At 43.5% G+C, this 24,565-nt stretch overlaps 3 protein-coding genes across 4 annotated transcripts; 1 reads left to right on the forward strand and 2 right to left on the reverse strand.

The window, feature by feature from the left end:
• Positions 1 to 6,830: 6,830 nt before the first annotated feature.
• LOC100276884 (uncharacterized) lies at positions 6,831 to 12,218 on the reverse strand. Its single transcript, NM_001360707.1, has 6 exons — positions 11,331 to 12,218; positions 9,605 to 9,788; positions 9,288 to 9,512; positions 8,204 to 8,320; positions 7,630 to 7,863; positions 6,831 to 7,496 (listed from the first exon to the last, which is right to left on the reverse strand). The coding sequence occupies exons 1-6, from the start codon at positions 11,936 to 11,938 to the stop codon at positions 7,287 to 7,289; spliced, it is 1,578 nt and encodes a 525-aa protein (NP_001347636.1). The 5' UTR covers positions 11,939 to 12,218; the 3' UTR covers positions 6,831 to 7,286.
• Positions 12,219 to 13,204: 986 nt separating this feature from the next.
• LOC100283034 (F-box protein GID2) lies at positions 13,205 to 14,534 on the forward strand. The gene has a single exon (NM_001155936.2). The coding sequence runs from the start codon at positions 13,280 to 13,282 to the stop codon at positions 13,988 to 13,990; it is 711 nt and encodes a 236-aa protein (NP_001149408.2). The 5' UTR covers positions 13,205 to 13,279; the 3' UTR covers positions 13,991 to 14,534.
• Positions 14,535 to 18,409: 3,875 nt separating this feature from the next.
• LOC103627344 (protein FLX-like 3) lies at positions 18,410 to 21,851 on the reverse strand. 2 transcript variants are annotated; one of them, XM_008647647.3, is made up of 3 exons: positions 21,485 to 21,843; positions 19,135 to 19,655; positions 18,410 to 18,898 (listed from the first exon to the last, which is right to left on the reverse strand). In XM_008647647.3, the coding sequence occupies exons 1-3, from the start codon at positions 21,494 to 21,496 to the stop codon at positions 18,724 to 18,726; spliced, it is 708 nt and encodes a 235-aa protein (XP_008645869.1). In that variant the 5' UTR covers positions 21,497 to 21,843; the 3' UTR covers positions 18,410 to 18,723. The 2 variants fall into 2 exon arrangements, with proteins under 2 accessions (XP_008645869.1, NP_001357834.1); NM_001370905.1 differs by having other exon boundaries at positions 18,464 to 18,898; positions 21,596 to 21,851.
• Positions 21,852 to 24,565: the final 2,714 nt, after the last annotated feature.

Below are 24,565 nucleotides of genomic sequence, written 5' to 3' on the forward strand. Positions count from 1 at the left end.
CTAAAGAGTCTATCCTTGGCAGCGGGAACTCATCCTTCGGACAAGCCTTGTTGAGATCTGTGAAATCAATACACATTCTCCACTTTCCATTGGCCTTCTTCACCATAACAGTGTTAGCTAGCCATTCTGGATACTTCACTTCTCTGATAACTCCTGCACTTAGGAGTCTTTTTACTTCGTTGCGAGCCCCTTCGGCCTTGTCATCAGACATTTTCCGAAGCCTCTGCTTGCGGGGTCTGAAGGATGGGTCAACATTGAGCGAATGTTCAATAACATCCCGATTCACTCCACAAAGATCATTGGCTGACCATGCAAAAACATCTTTATTGTTGAATAAAAACCTTATCAAGGTTTTCTCTTGATCTTCAGATAATTGCGAGCCCAATAGCACCTTCTGCTCTGCTATATCCTCACACAGCAGCATGGGCTTCGGCTGATCAGCCGAAGCTGCTTTTTCCCTCCTGAACTTGTACTGTCCACAAGCTTCAACTCCATCTATATTATGGATTGCCTTGGAATCAGTCCAGCTTCCTTCGGCCCTTCTGGCAGCTTCCTGACTCCCATGAATAGCAATAGGCCCTTGGTCCGAAGGTATCTTCATGCAGAGATAAGCTGGGTGAAGAATTGCTTCAAAAGCATTTAGGGTACCACGACCAATGATGGCGTTGTAGGGGTATTCCATGTCAACAATATCAAACACAATTTGCTCAGTCCTTGTGTTATTAACAAATCCGAAGGTTACCGGCATGGTAATCTTCCCGAGTGCCACAATCTGCCGCCCTCCGAAGCCACAAAGAGGGTGCGTAGCATCATGAATCTTGTCTTCAGGCTCTTGCATCTGTCTGAAGGCTTTGGCAAATATAATGTCAGCTGCACTGCCTGTGTCAACTAGGACATTGTGAACCAGAAACCCTTTGATCACACAAGAAATGACCATAGCATCATTGTGAGGATAGTCCTTGAGCTGAAGATCTTCCTGAGAGAAGGTAATTGGAATGTGAGACCATTTTGACTTAATGAAGGGTCCCTGCACTCCAACATGCTGTACCCTTCTCTGAGCCTCCTTCTTCTGCTTTTTGTTAGCTGGCTCTGAGCAAGAACCGCCTGTTATCGGGAGCACCAGCTTCGAAGCCGAAGCAGCTCCAGCTTGAGTGTTGAACGAAGCCATCAGCTCAGAAAGGTGGAAGTGAGTCGACCGGAGGTGGGCGCCAATGTTGGGGACTTGTTCTCAAATGCTTCGAATTAAGAACAAGGCAACACAGAAAATGTTAAGTATTAAGGTCCTTCGTCCTTCATAACGATATATCCCTTCGGGATATATAGCATCTCGGACGAAGGTTACAAAGAACATACCTTCGTAAGCATAACAACGAAGAATAAAGCATTCACATAAATCATGAAATAAACATGTAAATATTATCATAGAATTATCTCTACTTGTATTAATGAATATAAATGACTTTGAAGTACAAATGTACCTTCGGTCTTGCGGAAGGCAAAAAGTACGAATGTGATGCGAAGGCCAAAAGCAAGTTCGCGTGAACAGTACAGAGGTACTGTTCATCTATTTATAGACACAGGTCGCAGCCTGTGACAAATTACAATTATGCCCCTTGCGGAAGTTTACAGCATTGACTCAGACATACATGTATAAAAAGGTCATTCTGCCTCTATGTCGGTTTAAAACGCCGAAGCTCCATGAAAAGGGACCTTCGGCCATCTCTTAGAAACGACTTTGGCCGAAGCTGCTTCTTCGTGTGAGACCTTCGGCATACCGAAGCACGACCCCAACATCGCCCTTACACTTTTGATGTTCACAGAGAATCACGGAGTAAGGGAGGGATGAGCAACGCACACAAGACTCAAAAATCAGAGCAACAACACGCACACAAGTCGCAACAAGAGCTCGCAACACAACCCAATGAGTTTACAACTCAACAAGAGCTCTAGATGCTATCACAAAGAAACAAATGCGTGGAATCGAAGTCTCGGTGCTTAGGATTGCTTTGAGTATGCTTGGTGTACTCCTCCATGCGCCTAGGGGTCCCTTTTATAGCCCCAAGGCAGCTAGGAGCCGTTGAGAGCAATCTGGGAAGGCAATTCTTGCCTTCTGTCGTCTGGCGCACCGGACAGTCCGGTGCACACCGGACACTGTCCGGTGCCCGATTTCCTTCCTAAAATGGCGCAGCCGACCGTTGTAGATTTGGGAGCCATTGGCGCACCGGACATGTCCGGTGCACACCGGACAATCCGGTGCCCCCTTCTAGCCGTTGGCTCGGCCACGTGTCCCGCGCAGATTGCGCGGCCGACCGTTGGCCCGGCCGACCGTTGGCTCACCGGACAGTCCGGTGCACACCGGACAGTCCGGTGAATTATAGCCGTACGTCGTCGGTGAATTCCCGAGAGCGGCCAGTTCGCTCGAGTCAGCCTGGCGCACCGGACACTGTCCGGTGCACCACCGGACAGTCCGGTGCTCCCAGACTGGGCAGATTCTTGGCTGCTCGAGCCAAGACATTTCCAATTGGATTTTTCATGTTTCCAGCACTTAGACACAATACATTAGTCCATAAAACAATGTACTAAGTCTGAGAAACATACCTTTATCCTTGGTTTGTACTTTGTCCACCATTTTACATTTAAGCACTTGTGTTAGACACTAAATCACCAAAATACTTAGAAATGGCCCAAGGGCACATTTCCCTTTCAGGTACTAGTCTTGCTAGTGAATGTGGTGAAGTGATATTGTGTCTGTGTGTCACCACTCGACAGGGCTTATTGAAATGACTTTGAAATTTAGTTACCAAAAAAAGAGAACAAGCTAAATTTAGTTACCAAAAATGTGGCGAAGTGATACTGTGTCTGTGTGTCACCACTCGCCAGAGCTTATTGAAATGACTTTGGAATTTAGTTACCAAAAAAAAGAGAACAAGCTAAATTTAGTTTCCAAATAAAAAAGAGAACAAGCTCAGAGTAGCGAGTGTCATCTCCACAAAGTTCAGAAGATCGCATCGGACCCACCGGTGCTAATGCATTTCATCACAGCTTGTTATACCCTTGTTAGTTAACCTTGATGGCACGATTTATATGCTCAGATAGGGCTTGGTGTCTGGATAGTGTGGTACTAGTCTTGCTAGCGAATGTGGCGGAGTAATAATGTGTGTCACCACTCGCCACCGTGCTTTATACTTATTCATCACAGCTTGTTATACCCTTGTTAATTAATCTTGATGGCACGATTTATATGCTCAGATAGGGCTTGTTGTCTGGACGGTGTGGTACTAGTCTTGTTAGTGAATGTGGCGAAGTGATATTGTGTCTGTGTGTCACCACTCGCCAGAGCTTATTGAAATGACTTTGAAGTTTAGTTACAAAAAAAAGAGAACAAGCTAAATTTGGTTACGAAAAATGTGGCGAAGTGATACGGTGTCTATGTGTCACCACTCGCTAGAGCTTATTGAAATGACTTTGAAATTTAGTTACCAAATAAAAGAGAACAAGCTAAATTTAGTTTCCAAATAAAAAAGAGAACAAACTCAGAGTAGCGAGTGTCATCTCCACAAAGTTCAGAAGATCGCACCGGACCCACCAGTGCTAATGCATTTCATCACAGCTTGTTATACCCTTGTTAGTTAATCTTGATGGCACAGTTTATATACTCAGATAGGGCTTGCTGCCTGGACGGTGTGGTACTAGTCTTGCTAGCGAATGTGGCGGAGTAATATTGTGTTACCACTCGCCACCGTGCTTTATACTTATTCATCATAGCTTGTTATAGCCTTGTTAATTAATCTTGATGGCATGATTTATATGCTCAGATAGGGCTTGTTGTGTGGACGGTGTGGTACTAGTCTTGCTAGTGAATGTGGCGAAGTGATACTGTGTCTGTGTGTCACCACTCGCTAGAGCTTATTGAAATGACTTTGAAATTTGGTTAAAAAAAGAGAACTAGCTAAATTTAGTTACCAAAAATATGGCGAAGTGATACTATGTCTGTGTGTCACCACTCGCCAGAGCTTAATGACTTTGAAATTTAGTTTAAAAAAATAAACTCAGAGTAGCGTGCTAGCGAATGTGGCAGAGTAATATTGTGTTACCACTCCCCACCGTGCTTTATACTTATTCATCATAACTTGTTATAGCCTTGTTAATTAATCTTGATGGCATGATTTATATGCTAAGATAGGGCTTGTTGTGTGGACGGTGTGGTACTAGTCTTGCTAGTGAATGTGGCGAAGTGATACTGTGTCTGTGTGTCACCACTCGCTAGAGCTTATTGAAATGACTTTGAAATTTGGTTAAAAAAAAGAGAACTAGCTAAATTTAGTTACCAAAAATATGGCGAAGTGATACTGTGTTTGTGTGTCACCGCTCGCCAGAGCTTAATGACTTTGAAATTTAGTTTAAAAAAACAAACTCAGAGTAGCGAGTGTCTTCTCCCCAAAGTTCAGAACATTGCATCTGACCCATTAGTGCTAATGCATTTCATCATAGCTTGTTGTACGCCCTTGAGATTAACCATCACAGTACAGATTATATGCTCAGGTATCCTTGATATTTGGGCCATGTGGTACTAGTGTTGCTATTTGCTAGCGATTGTGGCGGTGTCTGTCAGCACTCGCCAGCTTAGCCGCATGGGCTCGCGCAGGAACCTCTATTCTGTTTCTAAACCATATCGAGCCTTTAGTGGAGCGTTTCATGGGCCATGTTTTCATGTGGTGGGCTAAACTGAAGCAGCGAGTCCACAAAGCATCAGTTCAACCCGACGGCGACACTGCATTGAGATTGACAGCTAGCGGACTGAGAGTTTTCCTTCACATGATGAGTACATGACATGATAGCGCAGTGATAGCGCAGCTAGGGATGATGCAGAGGCTGGGCGCGGAGTGACGGCACATACTGAGGCGAGTGGCAGCACCAGCGAGTCATCTGCGGCGGCGGTGCTGGTGCGGGTGCGGTCCTGCCTCTGCTGCTCTGCATGTTCGCATGCCACCCTGCTCAGCGACGTGCGCCGGTCGATGGTCTCCGCGATCTGCCCGAACGTAATGCATAGCACGGGCACTGTCACGTCACGCAGCCTGCAGCATGGCAATGATCAACCGGCACAGTCCCTGCGGCTGCGTGCGTCGAGCGATCCCACACTCTCACGGTTGCTGCGGCCTGCGGTCGTCAAAGCAGTCGCACAGCCCGGTGGGCCAGGCGGCGACGGTGCACTAGCACTGCCATGGAACGATCACGTTCTTCTCTGCCGTGTGGGCTCAACGTCTCAGGTAGTCAGGTGTGCCTGGTTCGGATAAGATCGTCCAAGTCTGCCTAGATACCGACGTTCAGTAGCGTAACATGTTTTTTTCTTAAGACCAAAGACCATTGTTCTCCGGAAACATGATTGATCGATGTACCACGACATTAGGTCTGGTCTGGTACGGTCATGGTCTTATTAGTAAAGACAGAACCGTTGCGAGCTAGCCAAAAGGCTCGCAACAAATGCAAGACAGCAGAAAAACCATCTTAGGTCTCCTTTTCCTCTGCAGAAGGTTAGTGGTTGTGGGTGTTAATTTCCAAAGAGGAGCGTCATGGTAAGTAGTCCACTGTCCACCAGCAGCATGTGTCCGTGGAAACATGAATGTTTCCCTGCCCACATCAACGACCATAGCAAATATCATTGTGCGCGCGCGCGCGCATGTAAATTAAATGGCATGGTTTTGCTTAACTTCTCCGTAGACTGATCCTCTGGTAGGTACTTTGTGTTGGAGTTGTTCATCGAGTTGTTCAATGTGGTCCACCAACCACTATCAAAGTAGTTTGTGTTGGAGTTGAATCTGTGAATCCGCCTTCCTTGCATCCTTTCCTTTTTGAGAATTCTAAAACCTAAATGTCAGTGGGCATGATAACAATGATGCAAAGACGCGCCTACCGAGTCCTTGCGGATGGTAATATGATAACAGCCACGTTTAAATTTATTCCAGTTAATAGTTATATTCAAACAATCTAGCTAATAGTTTAGTTCGTTACCTACTTTTAGCAAATTAGTTAATATTTAGGTAGCTAAATTCACTAATATTTTTTTAGCTATTAATTAGCTCTATTGCATTCAAGTATCCATAACATGGTTGAGGCGCCGCCCACAAGCCGAGGCAGTATGGGGGTGTTCAGGGATCAGGGTCTATCCAAGCTAATAAGCCAGTTCAAGTAGTATCGTTAGGTAGCTTGCACACGTATTTCCGGGATCTTCACTTCGTTTTAATGCAGAGCCTAGCCCACGAGCCACGATGGCTGACGGCGTAGGAGAGCGGAGAGCCAAGCCGCATGTGCACGCACTTTGAGAATGCTTTTTAGTTTTTTTTTCGTTATATCTTCTACTTCCTCCGTTTTACAAAGATGTCGTTTGACTTTTTTATACCAAATTTAATCTGCTTGTCTTATTTAAAATATTTATGAAAATATAGAAAAATTTAGTTTATAGTTAAAGTAAATAGTACGATAAACTAAATCAAAATTAAAATGAACGATAATTATAATTTTTTTAAATAAAACAAGCCGGTCAAACTTGATCTCAGAAAAGTCAAATACATTCTTTCTGTGGTACATGGAGTAAATGAAAGATTTAATCAGTCAGACCACCTAGTTAGGCCCCGTTTCAATCTCACGGGATAAACTTTAGCTTCCTGCTAAACTTTAGCTATATGAATTGAAGTGCTAAAGTTTAGCTTCAATTACCACCATTAGCTCTCCTGTTTAGATTATAAACGGCTAAAAGTAGCTAAAAAAAAGCTGCTAAAGTTTATCTCGCGAGATTGAAACAGGGCCTTAGTATATGAGCACTAAGCAACACTGTTATGTACAACCGGCCAAGTAGCGACCATGATGCTGTTCCTCTCCATAGTTTATCGTATTGTAGCGCTAAGGCTACAAAAGGAAGACAAAAACCTATCACATTGCCACACTAACCCGCACTGATGTTGAAACCGGACACATTCTGCATCACAAATCTCGAAATGGATTTAATAGTATCTACCTTACCAGAAAAGCCTTACACAAATAAAAAAAACGATGGTGCAGTACCAAAGAAGCATGAGCATCCACATTACGGCTTCATTTGGATTTGAAAACATTTTGTTCTTGAAGGCGTACAAGATTGCTGGGGCACTCCAGTTCTCGGAACGTCAATGGCTTCGAATATCTTCCTTGGTCTATATATTTCAATGGCAGGGAGATCCAAATCTTCTGTAAATGTCTGCCCACGTATCAATGGATTCACAGAGATAATCAATATCTGGCACGCAATTCATTCAAATACTGGACGTATGTGGCAAATGATCAAGCCGCCCATTCAATATTTGACGAGCTCGCGCGCTTCGGTACTGCAGCCGCTGGTGTAGCGCTTCTGACATTTGTTCAAAAAATTCGGGATCCCATCTCTGAATCAAAAGGGGATCCTCGGCATAGCATATGTATATTGATGTAACAGCACTTTCCACAACCACAACAGTTAGTCCAACCTGCAAAATTGAGCAGACGTCAATCTTGACAGAACTAGCAGAGATTGTACTGTATGAGAAAGAAAACTTGGACACGGTTTTCCTTTCCTTAGTTACTAGTCATGCAAATTCATATCGAGATATTGGCACTTACCAGTATCATACCCATCAGCATGGATGTTGAACCAACCATAACAGCTTTATCACTTTGTTTGAAATATGTCCAAACGCCCATGCAGGTTCCAGTAATCAATCCACCTAAAATGGTGCTCATTAGAAGGATAGCACCTGAACAGTCATAAGCAACAAGTGATTCGATGCCTGTGGATTGAAACAGCTCCCAAGCATCCCTAGCTGAGCGATTGAAACTCTGTCCATTAACTGCTATCTGAAAATGGCAAACTATTTTTAGGGCATTGATTCGATAGCATGATATCAACAGTCAATATTTCATACCATGAAATATAGACAAATTGTTACAATAATAAGTTTTCACATTTCAATAAAAGCAGCGAATGGGTCACAAATCACATGCATTTGTGCAAAAATATCCAGGCAAACTAAGGTACTTTGATTGGCAGAAACTAAACCTTATAGCTTAAAACAATAAGAAAAACACTGTCAGTGTCAACAAACAAATGAGAAAGAGAAAACAGCTGGAACATGTAGTTTTTTCAAATAGGCATGGTCTACATCTTGAAAACTACTGAAGAGATAAACATACTCACCTGTACATATGCATATTTGTTGAAGAAGCGAACAAGGGTCTCCACAATATGAAACAAAAAATCAATACAACATAGCAAACACTCATTGCTGCCAATTTTAGAACGAATTCCACGAATCTGTAAGGTGTGAGGCAAAAAAGATAAAGGCGATGAGAACTATAAAAAGGAAGCTAAATGACAGAGGCTTTTCCACATGTGCAATTATAAGTTTGCAATTCTATACGAGTCATTAAATATGTTGACCAGTCATTTGTGCCATTTATTCAAACTTTTTTCCTTCCATGCCACTTCCAATCGGATTTGACTCCAATAGCGTCAAACTGCGGTGGGAAAAGTCCAAAATACACATGTCTAATGCATCTTAGCAATCTCAAATGAAAAAAAATCTCAAAGCTAGAAAGTTGTAGATCTCAACGAGATCATTAAAACGCTAAAAAAAGTACAAAGTTTCAGCAACATATTCATCACATACAAACGCTTATCACTTTAGTCATATCTTTTCTGTAAGCAGTCGAATGAAGATACTTTTCATAAGAAAATTGTAGATCTCCACAAGAAGTCGGTAAGTCGCTAAAAAATAATACAATATTTCAGCAGCATATTCATCGTGTAACACCTTCTTAGACCTTGTTACCTTTTTCTTAATATATATAATGGTGCAGTTCTCCTGCGCATTCTAAAAATATATATATATATATATATATATATATATATATATATATATATATATATATATATATATATATATATATATATTTTGGGCGGAATCAAACGAATATACATTTTATATGAAAAGTGTAGATTTTGAAAAGATCTACGACTTTTTCGTTTTGATTTTTTTTACTTGAGCTTGTTAAGATGCTACAAAATAGTGGCACATTCAGATTTGAGGGTATTTTGGACTTTTACATCGCAGTATAACACCATTATAAATCTCACGGAAGTGGCATGGAGGACAAAAAAAATCAGACCGGTAGCACCTGTGACTGATCAATTTTTTTAATGGCCTGTATGAAATGAAATTGCAAACTTTAATAGTGGTGCACAACGAAAACCCTCTAGAAAGAGGGAGTAAGATGCAAACCTCCCATCGCAAAGTCCTAATAGCAGCGGTAAAAAGCGATCCATAGCAAATGCTTCCAAATGAAGTTGTCACAGCATACTGAAGAGATTTCAGAAGAGGTTTTGGGGGCATTGTTGCAGCAGCTGGACCACCATGAATGAGAACGAGGAAAACCATCCCTGAGACAATGACATGGACTGTATTGCTAAGAACAGCTCCAGTCCAAAATAAACTGACTGAAAAAATCTGCAAATACAAGGGATGTTATTTAAAAAACATCTGAATAATAAAGGCACTAAATATTCATATAGAAGTATGGTAAAAACTTGCCAGCTCACCAAAAGAAGCCACCATTGCCCACCATTTGGTATGCCAAAGGCAACAATGCCAGAAATTCCAAAGGACCATAATGCCATCCAACAAAGCATGACTAGCACAAATGCATAAGCAATTCTCATAACATCAGGAAGTTCCCGTACCATTCTTACTGCCTTCTGCAGTACTAGCATTGTGAAGGGAAACCTAGCAAAAAGAAACACAGTAACTTCAATGCAAAACAAAGAAGCATACAATGCTCAAACAGAGGTAGATATTGCCCATGTAGGTATAAAGGTACTGTTTCCATGTGATTTAGCATGCAATTTGAATTCTAAAAGTTCCAGAATAAACAGGTTGGGGCTCCACATTACAAATTAAAGAGGCACAATTATTGGATTATTGCAGTGTGCCTTTGGGCACAACATTCAGCAAATATACAGGCTAGACAAGTGTGGCTAACAACCAGAGAAACCAATGAATAAATGTTTGAAGATAGCATGGATACAAAATGAAGAAGAATAGGCTCGGCTAGATGAAGATAATATACTTTGCTCCTAAGAGCTATTTACACTGCTGCAACTGACTGTCACAGGCATGGGTCACGCACATGTGCCCTGTTGGAGTGTTGGTGATAGACCTACCATCCAGGTTCGACTCTCAGTGGGAGCAAATTTTAGGTTGTGGATAAAAATCCCTTTCCTAGTCTCACGCCCTAAAGCATATACGGGGCCGCTTTGTATGTGCGGGTTAGGGATTCGAGAATTTCTCGACCTACATGAGAAGATCTTAGCAAAAAAAAAAACTCTGAGGTTGTCTTACCCTTGAAGGTTGAGTTTTTTTATATATAGGCCTGCCATACATGACTTTCTTTAACTGGAAATCCAGCAGAGAATTGCTCATTTTTTTAGAAAAAGCAAATCAGGTGAGGTCATAAGGTTTCAGGAATAGATACTATGGCTCCACCTCCATTTCATATAACGTTTTTTTTCAAAAGCAATCTACTAGGGAGCACAAGGAGCATGACCACTGATCACATATTACTGATAGGCCACAACATCAGACTTCCTACGACACATAATAGTGACTATTTGCTGAGTGGCAAAACAGATACAATGTACCAAATGTCCAGTTTTAGAACATTGTTTGTCAAATTCTACCAGTTACTACATCTGTAGCACTAACTGTTCAGTAGTCTGCCATTAAAATGCATCTGACAGTGCACCGTGGACACCAGTAGTCTAAACCAGATTACAAAAAAAAACATAACAAATTATAGCTTAAAGTGCACTTATCAGTTCCCAACTTCAAACAACTGGTTGATTTATCTCAAAGATGTGATCACAATATGTAAAAAGTGGCACAAATCTATGCTAACATATGTGACGCTTTGACTCACACGTTAAAAAAACCATATCAATCAAGGAAGCAAAGAAGATTAGCGTTATGGCACACGAGTGCAACCACAGCTATGCAACACGTGCAGACAACTCTCTGAAAGGAGCCTTGATAGAGACATGAATCAACCTCCTAGCGGGATCTTCATGCAGTTATATGTGAGATTGTGCATATTTGCATTCAGCTGCAAATGGATATTGTTCGAATTTGCATCTTAATCGCAGAAATTCGCTGGCCTTCTCGGTGTCGGCATCAGACCAACATTCACTAGAGTCCAAGTTCGTCTGAAATGAGATGGAGTAGGCAATCTTTACAGACAAATTGAGAACACAGTGTTGTCCTGAGCTGTACCTATCGAGCACAGACATGACGTAGAGGAAGTGCAGGCCGGCGCCGACGGCCAGAGCGACGCCCCAGAAGAAGTGCTTCCCCCAGAAGCACAGGACGCTGACGACCGCGAGGTACGCCGTGAGGCAGTGCACGGCGGTCCGCATGACCACCTTGCCGCCATCCTTCCTCCAGGCCGCCGCCGCCAGCCACGCGCACGCGAGCGCGGCCCCGACAGCCCCCGCGGCGCCGTAGTACTTCCAGTACGTCTCGGTGAGCTCGGACGGCGGCACGGAGGGGTCCTCGGAGCGGTAGACGGAGGGCGGCGGCGGCGCGGGCGCGGGGTCCGGCGGGCCTGCGGGGGTGCCCCAGGGCTCCGCGGTGAGGTTGGCGTAGCGGCCGATGTTGAAGCGGTCGGCCTGGTGGAAGCGGTTGAGGCCGAAGAGCGCGAGCGCGGCGCCGAAGACGAGCAGGTGGAGGAGGAAGACCACCAGCCAGAACACGTCCCGGCACTGCCGCCTGGGCCACGCCGCGGGGCCCGCCGCCGCCGCCGCCACCGACACGGCCCCCGCCGCTGCGGGGGGGCTAGGGTTCCCGCTGCCGTGGCAGGAGGAGGTGGAGGAAGAGGACATGGCTGCGATTGGCGGTTGGGGAGGTAGGATCGGGCGGTATGAGGAATGGGGAGGATTAACGAGACACGTCCTAGAGCAATTAGCGATGCGGGGAGTAGTGGCAACTGGCTAACTGCTCGGCGCTGGTGGTGGACTGGTGGTGGTGGTGACTGGTGCGACTAGGGGGAGTAACCGTTTCGGTCATCGGGGAGACGATGACCTGCGCGAGCGAACTGCCGGGTGACTGACGGCGACGTCGCGCGGAATTCCAGGGGAGCAAGGGAAGCCGGAAGCGGACGCGGTTTGGACTTTCGGAGGAGCGACTGAGGGAGGCGGCTGGCAACGCGAGTACGCGACGAATGGGAAGCCCAACCAAGTTGCAGAAACAGCCACGGAGAGGGTTCGGGGTTTTCGTGTTGGGGCGGAGCGCGACCGGCGTCCGGCGTCCGGCTGGGGCCTGGGAGCGCCGTGGGCACTTTGGACGCGAGGATAGCTGCTTGGATATGACGGAAATGCCGAGTGGTTGCTTCGGCGCTGGCGATTTGCATTTGCTGCGCTGGATCCAGCGTTCCTCTTCCAACGGCAACGCAAATATGATGATGACGGGCGTTTTCCCTGCCGGTTCACCTGCACGCTGCACTGCACGGCTGTAGTAGCAGCACACGAGATGTGCGTGTGAATGTGTGATTATTGCACTCCAGCTTCGTGACATCTCATCTCATGCCCCTTCAATCAAAGCCAACGCCTAAAAAATGACGATGTCTGAAGCTGAAATGTCATCAAGGGAGCCAACGAATGTTTTTAAGGCAAAGTTTTGTTTACCCTACTTTAATGTTCTTCCGTGGCACGTGACATACCTCTCAATAACAAAGCAGCTGTGATAACTCTGTCCACCATGAAATCTGCAAGTTCAATCTTTTCGAAAGTACTCGTACAAGTAATTTGTGGATATAGTCCGTCTTATTGATTAACCACATCATCTTGTCATATATTGACTTTATTTGAGCGTTTTTTTTTGGTTGTTTATATATCAAAAGCGTAGGGCGCACGAGTGAATGTAAAACAAATTATTGTAAGATTTTTAGTTGCATTCGGTTATATGCTCAGAACTTCAGTTTCCAGCTGGCCAGGCTCATGTACACGATACATTCATAGGTGTGTTATTGGATATGTATGTCGAGAATCATGTGCACATGATAAATAGTGTATAAATTAAAGTATAATTATTTATCTTAAATTTACCGTTATTCTGTTTATTTTGCAAATAACACCCTAAAAGCGTGATAATCTGCACTGCTTATCGCAGGTCCATCCACAAATCTCTCCAGGGACCAGGGGAACGGTTGTCCCGAATCGCCGGCCATGAAGTGCCGCTCTGATGCACCAGGCGGTGGTGACGGCCACCGGGACCGGGCCCCAGCCCCCGTTGCCACAGGCGTCGGCGGCTCGCCCCCGGGCGAGCGGAGTAAGAAGCAGCGGACGGAGGAGCCGTCCTCAAGCTCCAGCGTGGTTGGCGAGTGCTCGTCTTCGTCCTCGCAGGCTCTGCCGCCACCGCTGCCGGAGCAGTTGCTGCAGGACGCAGGAGTGGGCGAGCAGCCGCCTCCAGGCCCCGAGCCCGCAGGGGGCGAGCAGGCGAGGGTGCCGGATCTCGGGGAGGACCTGGTGTTCGAGGTGCTGATGCGAGCGGAGGCCCGGACACTGGCGGCCGCGGCGTGCGTGAGCCGCGGGTGGCGGCTGCTGGCGAGGGACGAGCGGTTGTGGGAGGCGGCGTGCGTGCGGGAGTGGGCCTGCACTGGATTCTCCGAGCAGATGCTTCGCAGTGTCGTGCTTCCGCTTGGCGGCTTCCGGCGCCTACACGAGATGTACATCCGTCCGGTCCAGCGGCGTGCTGCTGGAGCGCCGCGCGGGCAGCAGAGGCGGCAGTTGCCGGTGAGGATGGGCCGGGATCAGGTCCAAGTCTCACTGTCTTTGCTCTCGACCTCATTCTTCCTGAAGATGCCTAATGCTCCTCCACCTCCTCCTAAGGACAAGGATAAAGATGGAGATAAGAATGGAGGTGGCCAGTGTGGGTGATCACTGATCAAGTTTGTGAAAAATAGGAGCTTACCTCTCATGCAGCATCACCACAGCTGCTTATGTTATGTAGGTGATTATGTTGTGGTTCTTCACTGTATTTGTGGCAGTAAAGAGGTGATCAAGTCATTTGGATTGGTGGGCAGAGAAGACTATTCAGATAGGTGCGGATGTACTGATCGGGAGGCAAATAAGGTGAGCGAGATTGGATGGAATTCATTGCAATAGCGTATTGGATGACTACCAAGTCTGTGTGTTGTACCTAAATTACACACGAAATGGGCTCATCTGTAAAGTTTCCATGCCATATATGTGAATATGCGAGGTGCCAAGAGAGATGCAGCATGCTCTTTGTGCTGTTGTGCCATGGGAATAAGGGTGAGCCTCTTAGGGCTTCATCATGCTCTTTGTGCTGTTGTGCCATGAGAGTAAGTGTGAGTCTCTTAGGGCTTGTTTAGTTGTATGGGGATTAAAGGGGATTGAGGGACATACAATTCCTTGCTAGTTAATTTTGGAGGGGGATTGAGAGGCATACAATTCCTTATTGTTCTGTTTGAAATCCTTCTCTTACACGTGGGAAGGATTGGACTTAGGGTCTGTTTGCAAGCTCACATTTTTTAAGAAATTGGTTTATAGAAACTAGAGTGGTTTCAAATATACTACTTTATGTCCTAGTTTATATAAACTGGAGTCTTTGTTTCTTAAAAACCAAGAAGCTACTCTCTCCTAGCTAAAACCAGCTTTTATTTGTTTAATTACATCATGCTCTTATTGGTTTCGTGGAATTTACATCTATTGCCACCGTTTTTTAAAATAAAGGAAGGGTATATTAATAATTGCGTATCAAAAAGCTAAAAACTGGTTTGTTAAAAATTGAGTTCCAAACACCTCAACCCAACTTTATTTTTCATAAATCAGTTTCTACAAATTGTTTTTTTTTAAAAAAAAACTGATGTGCTTCCAAACAGACTCTTAGCTATTTAATCTTATAATATATCTTAGACCCTGTTTGGCAGCAACTTAACTTTTAAGAATCCAGTTTATATCTCCAATTTCCAGAAATTGGTTTATAAAAAAAAACTAACCGATGGTGTTTGGAACCACCTCAATTTTAATAAACTAGTTTTAGTTAGAGATGATAGCTTCTTGTTTTTTAAGAAACTAGGAATATATATTCTATAAACTAGGACATAAACTGATATGTTTGAAACCATCTCAATTCTTATAAACCAGTTTTCTTAAAAACTGGGGTCTTCTAAATAGGCCCTTAATAAATATCAAGAATAGGTGAGATGTTGACTTGTGTTACTAAAATTCAGTTTAGTTCTATGTTTACTACGTGCTATTCGTAGGTCTGTTAAGCAAATCTGATGCAACTGTTGTATACTGATTGATAATGTTTAATTGGCAGAAATATGGATTCCTCAAATTGAAAATTCAAATTCAATGAGGTCGTCATGCATGTATGACACAGTTGTCTGTGGATTCATGTGATTCATTTCAGGTGAATGTGCCGTGTGCTCTGGATTCTTGTTTGGTCGATATGTTGTTGGTAACTGGAGAGTCCAAATGTGTTGTCTGCTCTCTGCTGGGTGGCGTCGGGCTAGAATTGGTTGAGGGAACCTTGGTTGCTGGAAGCTCGACGCAATCACGCTATCCAGCTCCTAACCAGCGTGTTATTATACCTTCGATTAAAAAACAAAAGCAGGAACAATGATCAATCATTTAAGAGAAGCATTTAAGTTTTACATAAATTGCAATGCAAATTTTACATTGCTTTTTTCGATAAAGGAAGCTTTATATTAAAGGTTACCAAGAGCGATACATCGAGAGGATACATAGTCTTGGTACACAAACTCCCGGCCTCTGCCTAATGCACATAGCCAACCTAAAAAAAACATAAACACAGCAGCTTCCCCAAACTAGTGACAGTCAATCCGAAGACTAGATCGCCACCCATACACCCAGGAAAAAAGACCGTGGCCGTTCGCACCAAGAGTCGCGAACCCTCCACAACCAACGGTCGCAGCTCCTCTCGCTGATAGCTTCTGTGACACCAAATGGATAACCTGACTGAAATGGCCCAATCGGAAGAGATGAAGTGGACACCGTGCGTAGCGCTTGACCAGCCGGCTTGAATCCACTCAAATCGCCATCAAGATTGCGACGAGAAGCCCTCTTCATAGCGTTCAAAGTAGAATCCTCATCTTTCACCGGAGGCATCAGATTCTTCTCCGGTGGGATGGGCAATTTTACTTGCCCCGCCCCAATATGCAAACTGCATTCAATCTTCCTTACATCATCCATCGGCTGGCCCTCTCTTTCAAATGCAGAACTCCTCTGTCCCTGGAATGCAGGCATGGACCAGCAACATGCCGCTGGCATATTCATGGCCGTGTGTGCCGAAGTAAGCACAACAGACGGACCAACCCCCTTCTTGTTACTCACTAACTGCTCATCAGGAATATTCTTGGGCCAGCTGCTTGCCTCAGGCACAATCCTGGTCGTGTGGGCAGAGTTAATCACACCAGTCGGGCCAGCCCCTTTCATGTTACTCACAAACTGCTCATCAAGAATACTCTGTAGCATTAAGTTGCAGCCATTAGTATCATCTGACCCAGCAACAGAGCTCCTTTTGCCACCAGAAAGAAACCCAGCAGCAGATGACATTCCAATCTTATGCAGCTTCAGATCTGCCCCAGTTCGGCCATGCAAAGAGGGACGTACAGAATGCAGGGTAGACATGTTGAGCAAAGGAAAACCCTTCATCACAGCAGGCACAGGTTCATTAGCCTTCTCCAAGGGTGAAATGGCAGCAGCCCCAAGCATTGGAGTATCTTCCCCATCACCAAAACCCCCTGCCATAGAACCAGCTCCACCCCCCTTCCCATCTAATTTATGTTTTTTGGAAGCATGTTCTGGACTTTTATCCTCTTGTTCAGAATCCTTGTCCATACCACCCCCACCATCATTACGAGACTCCTCCCTAAAAATCACTGGAGATGCAGGAATGAAGTTCTTATCCTCTATAGAATAGGTGATCTCGTATCCCTTCTTGTCAAAAACAATATCGGTGGTCAGGGGTAGTGGATCTCTGCTCATCACACCAACAAGCAGTCTGATGACGCCCATCTTTCTATAGGTGTACATGTCTACATCAAGAGTGGCGCCGATTACCGATCTTAGGGCCCAAAAACCCAAATAATGCCTCCAAGCGTGAGGTACTCCCCTCACATGAACCCAAACCTCGTCCAATTGATAATTGGGTTCAACATCATTAGCATCCTTCCATTCAGAGATGGTGAGAGTAACTCCATGATTTTTGAGAGTGAACTCCACATCAGCCATCCTAATCAGTTCATCAACTGAGGGAAATACCACCAAGAAGGAATCATCACTATGGGGTAGCGCCTCCCAAGCCCATTCTTTTGTAATGAATCGAGCTAGTTCAACTTGCACCGCCTCAGCCGAGAGCTTCCCCCCACTCACTTTGATCAGAGCAGTCGGGGCAAGGTCAGGTGTTTCTAGCCTGTAGTCAAAATCCGGAATGCGAAAGAAGCCTAACTCGTTATTACCAAAGCCAAAGAAGGAGGCATCGGGCTTAGGCAATTTCAGTAGGGGGCACTTGGCTACCACATCTGAATTCTTCTTGTTACACACCACACAATCTAAATCTGCCTTGCACTCATCATTTAAATGGCCACTCAACTTGCATCGGAAGCACACACCACGCAATCTAAATCTGCCTTGCACTCATCATTTAAATGGCCACTCAACTTGCATCGGAAGCATAGAGGTAGGGCTGACAATGGGCTATAATTTTTGCACTATAAGATTTAAGGATCGAAGCGGGTTAGGATCGGACTTTATTTCTAGTCATTTTTGAACTATAATTTATTTAGGGCCTTGACATTTTGTGAAGAACTATTTGGATCACGATCCATTACCACCCCTACATAGAGGAGCCTTTATTTTCTTTGCTTTTCACAGAGTTACCTGGGGGAGCCGCTGCCGACTGCCTACGCTTGTCTCAAACAAAGAATGCTAAACAACTACCCAAGGTTTTCCACGACCACGAGCCTGCAGTCTCAGGTCCATCTCAGGCTTGATTAGCCAAACACCATTTGTTAATAGCGGATGCTTCTGTAGTGGAAGCCTGGAGAGTGGCTTCTAACATATGCTATATAAGTGTTTGTTGATACGAAATAAGAATTGATCATCAACGAAGCCCGTTAGGGGATAAACAGTGAGGTTACTGTCAGCACTTAGCAAAACTGTAACGCACCATATCAGCTAATATGAATCTGATGCTGATGCCCCTCAGCAAGTAGACTTGGCTTGTACTCCTACTTTTTTAAAAAATGAAGACATCCAAAAGAGTGTCTCGCAGTTGATTTACCTTAAGGAAAACAAAGGACAGTATAAAAGTGGATAATAAGACATAAAACAACCATTAAAAATAAGTAGGAGTACTTTTCGAGAGAGAAAATAAGTAGGAGTACAATAAAGACCAAATTGATAATATTCTTCTTTCAATCGTCCAATTTGTACTCCTACTTAATAATGAGATATAGTAATAGTAACGTGTTCGCAAATAACTGTCAGCTGCTCATCCGAAAGACAAACGCATTTGGTCTTGACTCCTGAGTTCGACTAATTTCTCTGATAGACACCAAACCCTTAGCTACGCTTTGTGACGCCCACCTATCAGTTGGAGGATGCAATGCCATGCTCTATCTTTTATAGTATGAGCCAAATGCATGATGCTTGAACACACCAGACCTCCTCTTCTCCAGCTCTGTCCGCAATCTCTGTGCTTCCATTTTTATGTTGATAAAATCACTCTCTATGGCCTGACTCTCCTCAAGAAGCTCAACTTTTGCACGTTTCTCATGCTCGTATGCCATCCTGGAAACGAATTTTAGCCATGTGGAGCATTATTAGTAGTTTGATACCTACAAACCTTGGTACATTTAGAAAGACAAACAAAGCAAAAATTATTGGTATTTTTAACTCTTAAAAACGTGCATGCTTAAGTAATATATATGGAGACATTTTCAAAAAAAAATATCTGTAACGAAAGCATAACATTATGGAGACATTTTCCACATCAATGCACCTGCATAAGATCACAAAACACAAACCTGGCCCTCGAAATCTCCGCTTGTATATCATGCAACCCTTCTCTTGTAGCAGGTATCTGCTTGTTCTCGATCTGCTCCAGCTCCCTGTACAATGACTGAACCTTCACAGATAGCTCTTTGCACAAAGCTTCCAACTCCATCTTTTCAGAACTTAGGACCAACACTTCTTCCTTGATAAGTTTAAGAGCATGCATCTGTTCCTCTAACTTCATGCCTCCCTGGATAATATCCCTGTATTCCATTTCATTATCAACACGAAGTCTGGGAATGGTTTGTTTGGCAAGTATATGGATCTCGTCTTCAATGACAGCTAATTCTTGCCTAAGGCCCAGAATATCCTCTAGCACAAGAGTATTATCAGCAGCAATTCTACGAATCTCTTCACAACCAACTGCAAGTTCCTCCTGAAAAGGGACCAGAGGCATGGGTCCAGGAACTCCTCCATCTAATGAATTTGAAGGGGAATTTCTATGGCCATTATTGCTCCAAGGTTGCCGAGCCATGTGGTTTTCTGATGGTGCCTGCAATGGTGTGAAAGAAGAGGACCCACAGCATATGAATGGATGGATATGCTTGAATAACATGGGATAAAAAATAAAACTATCTTGAATAGTTGAAATGACATAAGTATGTGACTGTGGATCTGGATATCAAAACAACGTATCATTTCCAAACACGCATGACTTCATTTCAGTACACAAAACAGCATGATACGACATAGTACAAACACACCTAAGGTAAAAAGAAGTTCTGGTATTTCATCAAACAATAATTTAAAGGATTGGCTCATTTAGCTGTTTGCCACCATAAAACAATCTTTGTAATTTTATAACTTCTTCACCTTTTATTAAATAGCTCTACTGGTTTTTTCTTGTCCAATACCAGGGCTGCAGCCCCGGCAGCCTGGGTCCTAGATCCGCTACTGCTGGGCTGATGTTCTCATTGTTCTCTTATTTTGCTCTGGGTTGCTTTGTGTCCATCCTTGTGTAATCACATACTGTAACTACTGCCAACACATTGTTTAGATGGGCACAGTGGGCTTGTTCTCTCTGCTTCCTTCCTTCTAAATAAAACATGTGCCCATGCACGTTCTTAAAAAAGGTGCAGAATTATATATTGGTTGCACTTGCAACTCATGTGGCTTGGTGACTACTAAATAGAAATTCCACAATCATTGAAGGATTGCACACAAAAAAAAAACTACATCTCACAATCTAAATCATTAAAACCTACCGCAGAGTAAAAGTTCCACAATCTTTAAAAGATTGTGCAGAAAAGGTTACAAAATTAGTGTGTGATTATCTAAATCACAAGTCATGTGGTTTGGTGGTTGGATAGTACAAATTGCACAACCGTAAAAATGTTTGCACAAAAAAGAGAAAGCAACTACACTTCACATCTAAATTAAATCAGCAGATGTTATCAGATATCAAGCTATCCAATCATGATGTCCAAATCCAATAGAGTGAACAGGTTCCTATGAATCATTAAACTTTTGAGGAGCACATTAGCATCCTCCGTCAGGGAGCCAGTGTTTCAAAAGTGGCCACATAATCTGCATGGGCATCTTGCACTCAATGTCACCCTCTCACATTATAGATGAGCGTGCCAAACCCTCAAGAAGGCAAAAATAGGTTTGCAGGCATCTTATGAATGATCACACGATGTACCTCCTGGAATAAGGCAAACAATTCGTTTACAGGTAATGCAGTCCCTCAAATTAGACATTTATTTATTAACCTGTAAAAAATCTGAGGGACCGGGCTGACTCAAAGTGCATAAATGGGTGTAGCTTCATCTTGAAATCATTAGATCTTTGCAAGTATTACTCCAAAAAATCCAGAAGGGTGTTAACAAGACAAAAAAATAACAAGGATATTAAACACCAATATCAATCAGAAACCCACTTCAAGTTTACATGCACATACACACCCACACCCACACGGCCACACATGACACCACAGAAATTTGAGATGCAGCACGAAGTGACCATAATTCGTAGAAATCACCAAAAAAATACCCCCTAGGTCAGGGAATAATGTTTCTTTGTCGAGGAAATGGTTTACTTGTTGTTAGAACCAGCATGAGCACCCAAAAATTTAACCCTATATCCACGATAATAGCAACGAAATAAAGAACTGACTAAGGTATCCAGCAACCAGGTTCCTGCTAAACTACTCCACAAACAGAGTCGGCTAATCATAAAACATGTCATTCGAAGTTTCGAACCAATTTCTCGACCAAACAGTGAATACTGTTGCTCACGGTTCGACGCGCATGCTAACAAAACAATCAGATAGCAGTAGCACACGACGAAAACAAGTTTGGCAGAGATAACCGATGTAGTTACTTGTTTGATCATTCCAGGCGAGGGTTCCAAGTTGTTGCCCGTACATCTACGAAACACACGACACTAGAGCAGTTCACCAAAAATCGATGGTGGTCTGCAGGAGATACAGACCTGCTGGATGCCACCGCGTCCTCGTTGTGGCCCGCACTACGCTACACCAGCCAGCAAGGCGCCCACCCCCCGCGCCGTGTCGCTGCCGAACTGCTCGCGGAGGCCGCCGCACCCCGTCCCCGAGCCAAACCACCGCCAGCTGTGAGCTGTCGCCTGTCGATCCGTTACCGAAGCGGTGAAGGTGTCGCCTGCTCCTCGACTCCGTCCAGTACTCCAGTGTGATTGTCTTGTGGGGTGAACATAACTCGGGCCCGGCTGCGCCGGAGAGTATCACATCTACGGATGGCAATGAAGTCCCTATCCTTAGAGCATCTCCAAAAGCTCCCCAGAAGTTTCCCCTAAATCTATTTTTTGGGGAAAAACACAAAAACATGTCTCCAACAGTTCCCCTAAAGCGCCCCAACTTTTTCATAGCCCTTAAAACTCCCTCATTTGTAGCTACAAATGAGGGGTTTTTTGGGCTCCCCAGAAACAAACTGCTGCTTTAAGGGATCTGTTGGAGAAAGGATTAAAATTTACCCCCACTTATTATTTAGATGTCCCTTAAAACTGATTTTGAGGAGTCGTTTTATGGAGAGCTCTTGGAGATGCTCTTATTACCACCCTGCATTAGGGCTAGTTTGAGAGAGATAAAATCGAAAGAGATTAGAAGAGCTAGAATTCCTTTCTCATTTAATCCCTCTAACTTCCTCTAATTTTGTGCCTCCTAAACTAGCTTTTAGAATTAGTTTGGAAGCTATAAAATTGCCCTTCTTATTCAGTTTTGAATAAAAATGGAAATTTAGCCACTCTAATCTCCTTTGGTTTTCTCGCTCTCAAACTATTCCTTAGAGGATGAGGACGGAAAAGGTTCTCTCCCACGGGATGTAAACGAGAAAAAGATTCTCTCCCGATAGGTAAACAAGGATGAGTTCGTTTCTCACGATGACCCATTAAACTTATATATGATAATATTTTTTATTTAATATTTAACGATAAAAATAAATAATTACCTTGTAAATATATCACTCGTTGTAAAAATGTATTCATTTTAGTGTACATATAATAGTTTCTTACATCTAACGATGTGTATAAGTGACAATATTTTACATTAATAATAAAAAAATATGTCATAATTTAAGCGGGGATAGGGATCCTGACGAGAATTTATTCCCGTGGAGAACAGGGATATGTAAGAAATACCCCGCAAGAGTTTATGAGGATCCTGTGAAAAACTTTTTTCATCGCGGGACGGGAACTGAGGAGTTAAAACTCGATGAAAAATTTCTTGTTGCCATCCCTAATCACATCTTTCCCAATATATAGTCAATTAAAGATATTTAGGAGATAACTAAATAAAAAGAGACATTCTTTACAAAGAGCTCTCTACACGCTACATATATTTAGGACCGATACTGATATTTTAGGGCTTGAGAAAAATTAATAAGAAGGCATCTATATATGTGTAATATATTTTTTATATGTAAAATCTTATGAACATATGATTAAAGAAATTATTATTTGATGCACAAAAATAACTTCTATCAAGCACTATCAAATTTTTAGATATTACATTGATTAGTTTCCTAACCTCATATATATGGTACACAATATACTTAGTGCATATTTAATACTTAGGATCGATACTCATACCTTGGGGGGGGGGGGCAGCGCAATCTGTGCGGGCCACGTCAGCCTGGCCAACGATCACCGTCAGCCTAGCCAACGATCACCAGGCTGCACCTGACTGTCCAGTGCGCCACCAAACTATCCGGTGTGCCAAATGACCAACGATCGACTTCGTCAAGAATGGAAACAAATCACCTGATGTGCAGTGTCCGGTATGCACCGGACAGTCTGGTGCACCCGCAGACAGAAGGCAACCAGGGCCTTCCAAACGAAGATCAAACGACTCCTTGGTCTTTTTGGGCTATAAAAGCACCCTCTAGGTGCATGGAGCTGTTACCCAAGCACTCTTTGAGCACACAACTCTGAATCTTTGCGACAACGCTATTGTTTTGCTAGAGAGACTTGAGCACTAGGGTGGGCAAAAAATCTGTAACCCGAAACCCGAACCCGAAATACCCGAAACCCCAATTTTGTTTGGGAATTTCGGGTAGCAACTTGCAAAACCTGAATTTATTTCGGGTAATTCGAGTATCACAATCGGGTACCCGAATTACCCGAACTTTTATGTGTCATTTACTCATGTCATGCTTAATTATTAATCTGTACACCTATAATTATGTGTAAGTATGCATAACTTGTGATTGTGGATTGCTTGTGTTTTAAATGTCCATGTATATCATTATTCAAACTGTATTTTTATACTAACTAGGTGAGTGCCCGTGCGTTGCAACGGAAACATATAATATTATAATAACTTATGTACAAATGTGTGTTATACTGTTATGAGAAAATATTTCGTAATTTATTTGTGAACCTAGCCATACATAAATTTCTGGACATCTTTACATCTAGAAAAAGCATGATCTTCTGGACTTCAACAAGGTGAGAGACAGGCACCTGAACCATGTAGTACTTATTTGCTTGTGCTTTGTCCTCGTATTTTTCTTCAGGAAATCAGCAAGTTAATACACAATGAGCTACATAAAGTAACACTTGGCACATGAAGGTAGGCGGCAATTACTTGTGCAAAGATTCAATGGTGCTTCAGAAGAACATAGAAAGACAAGGATAGAAAAAATATAGACCCCATTTAATCAAAACAAAAGTACTGTAGTCCTTACAATTACCCCGCATAATATAAAATATGATTATTGGAGTACAAACTTGTACATACATATTAATGGCATACATGAACAACAAAAATAGCTCACCTCACATGCGACTGAGATTTCACGACAACAATCCCTTGAAATAACCTGATAGAATAACAACACAATCAGGAACTTACATGGTAATGATCTTTCTAATACAGTATATGATCTGGTCTTATGATTGTACTAGGTTTGAAGTGGCAATGAACAA

The sequence above is a fragment of the Zea mays genome, chromosome 5 (genome assembly GCF_902167145.1).
Source record: "Zea mays cultivar B73 chromosome 5, Zm-B73-REFERENCE-NAM-5.0, whole genome shotgun sequence".
Taxonomy (NCBI): Eukaryota; Viridiplantae; Streptophyta; class Magnoliopsida; order Poales; family Poaceae; genus Zea; species Zea mays.

Coding starts and splice junctions, on each gene's coding strand:
- LOC100276884 (NM_001360707.1), bottom strand. CDS start 11,938: ATGTCCTCTTCCTCCACCTCCTCCTGCCACGGCAGCGGGAACCCTAGC. Junction 9,513..9,604: donor GGCAATGGTGGCTTCTTTTG/GTGAGCTGGCAA, acceptor TTGTATTTGCAG/ATTTTTTCAGTCAGTTTATT. Junction 8,321..9,287: donor TTAGGACTTTGCGATGGGAG/GTTTGCATCTTA, acceptor CACACCTTACAG/ATTCGTGGAATTCGTTCTAA.
- LOC100283034 (NM_001155936.2), top strand. CDS start 13,280: ATGAAGTGCCGCTCTGATGCACCAGGCGGTGGTGACGGCCACCGGGAC.
- LOC103627344 (XM_008647647.3), bottom strand. Junction 18,899..19,134: donor GCGGAGATTTCGAGGGCCAG/GTTTGTGTTTTG, acceptor ATTCGTTTCCAG/GATGGCATACGAGCATGAGA.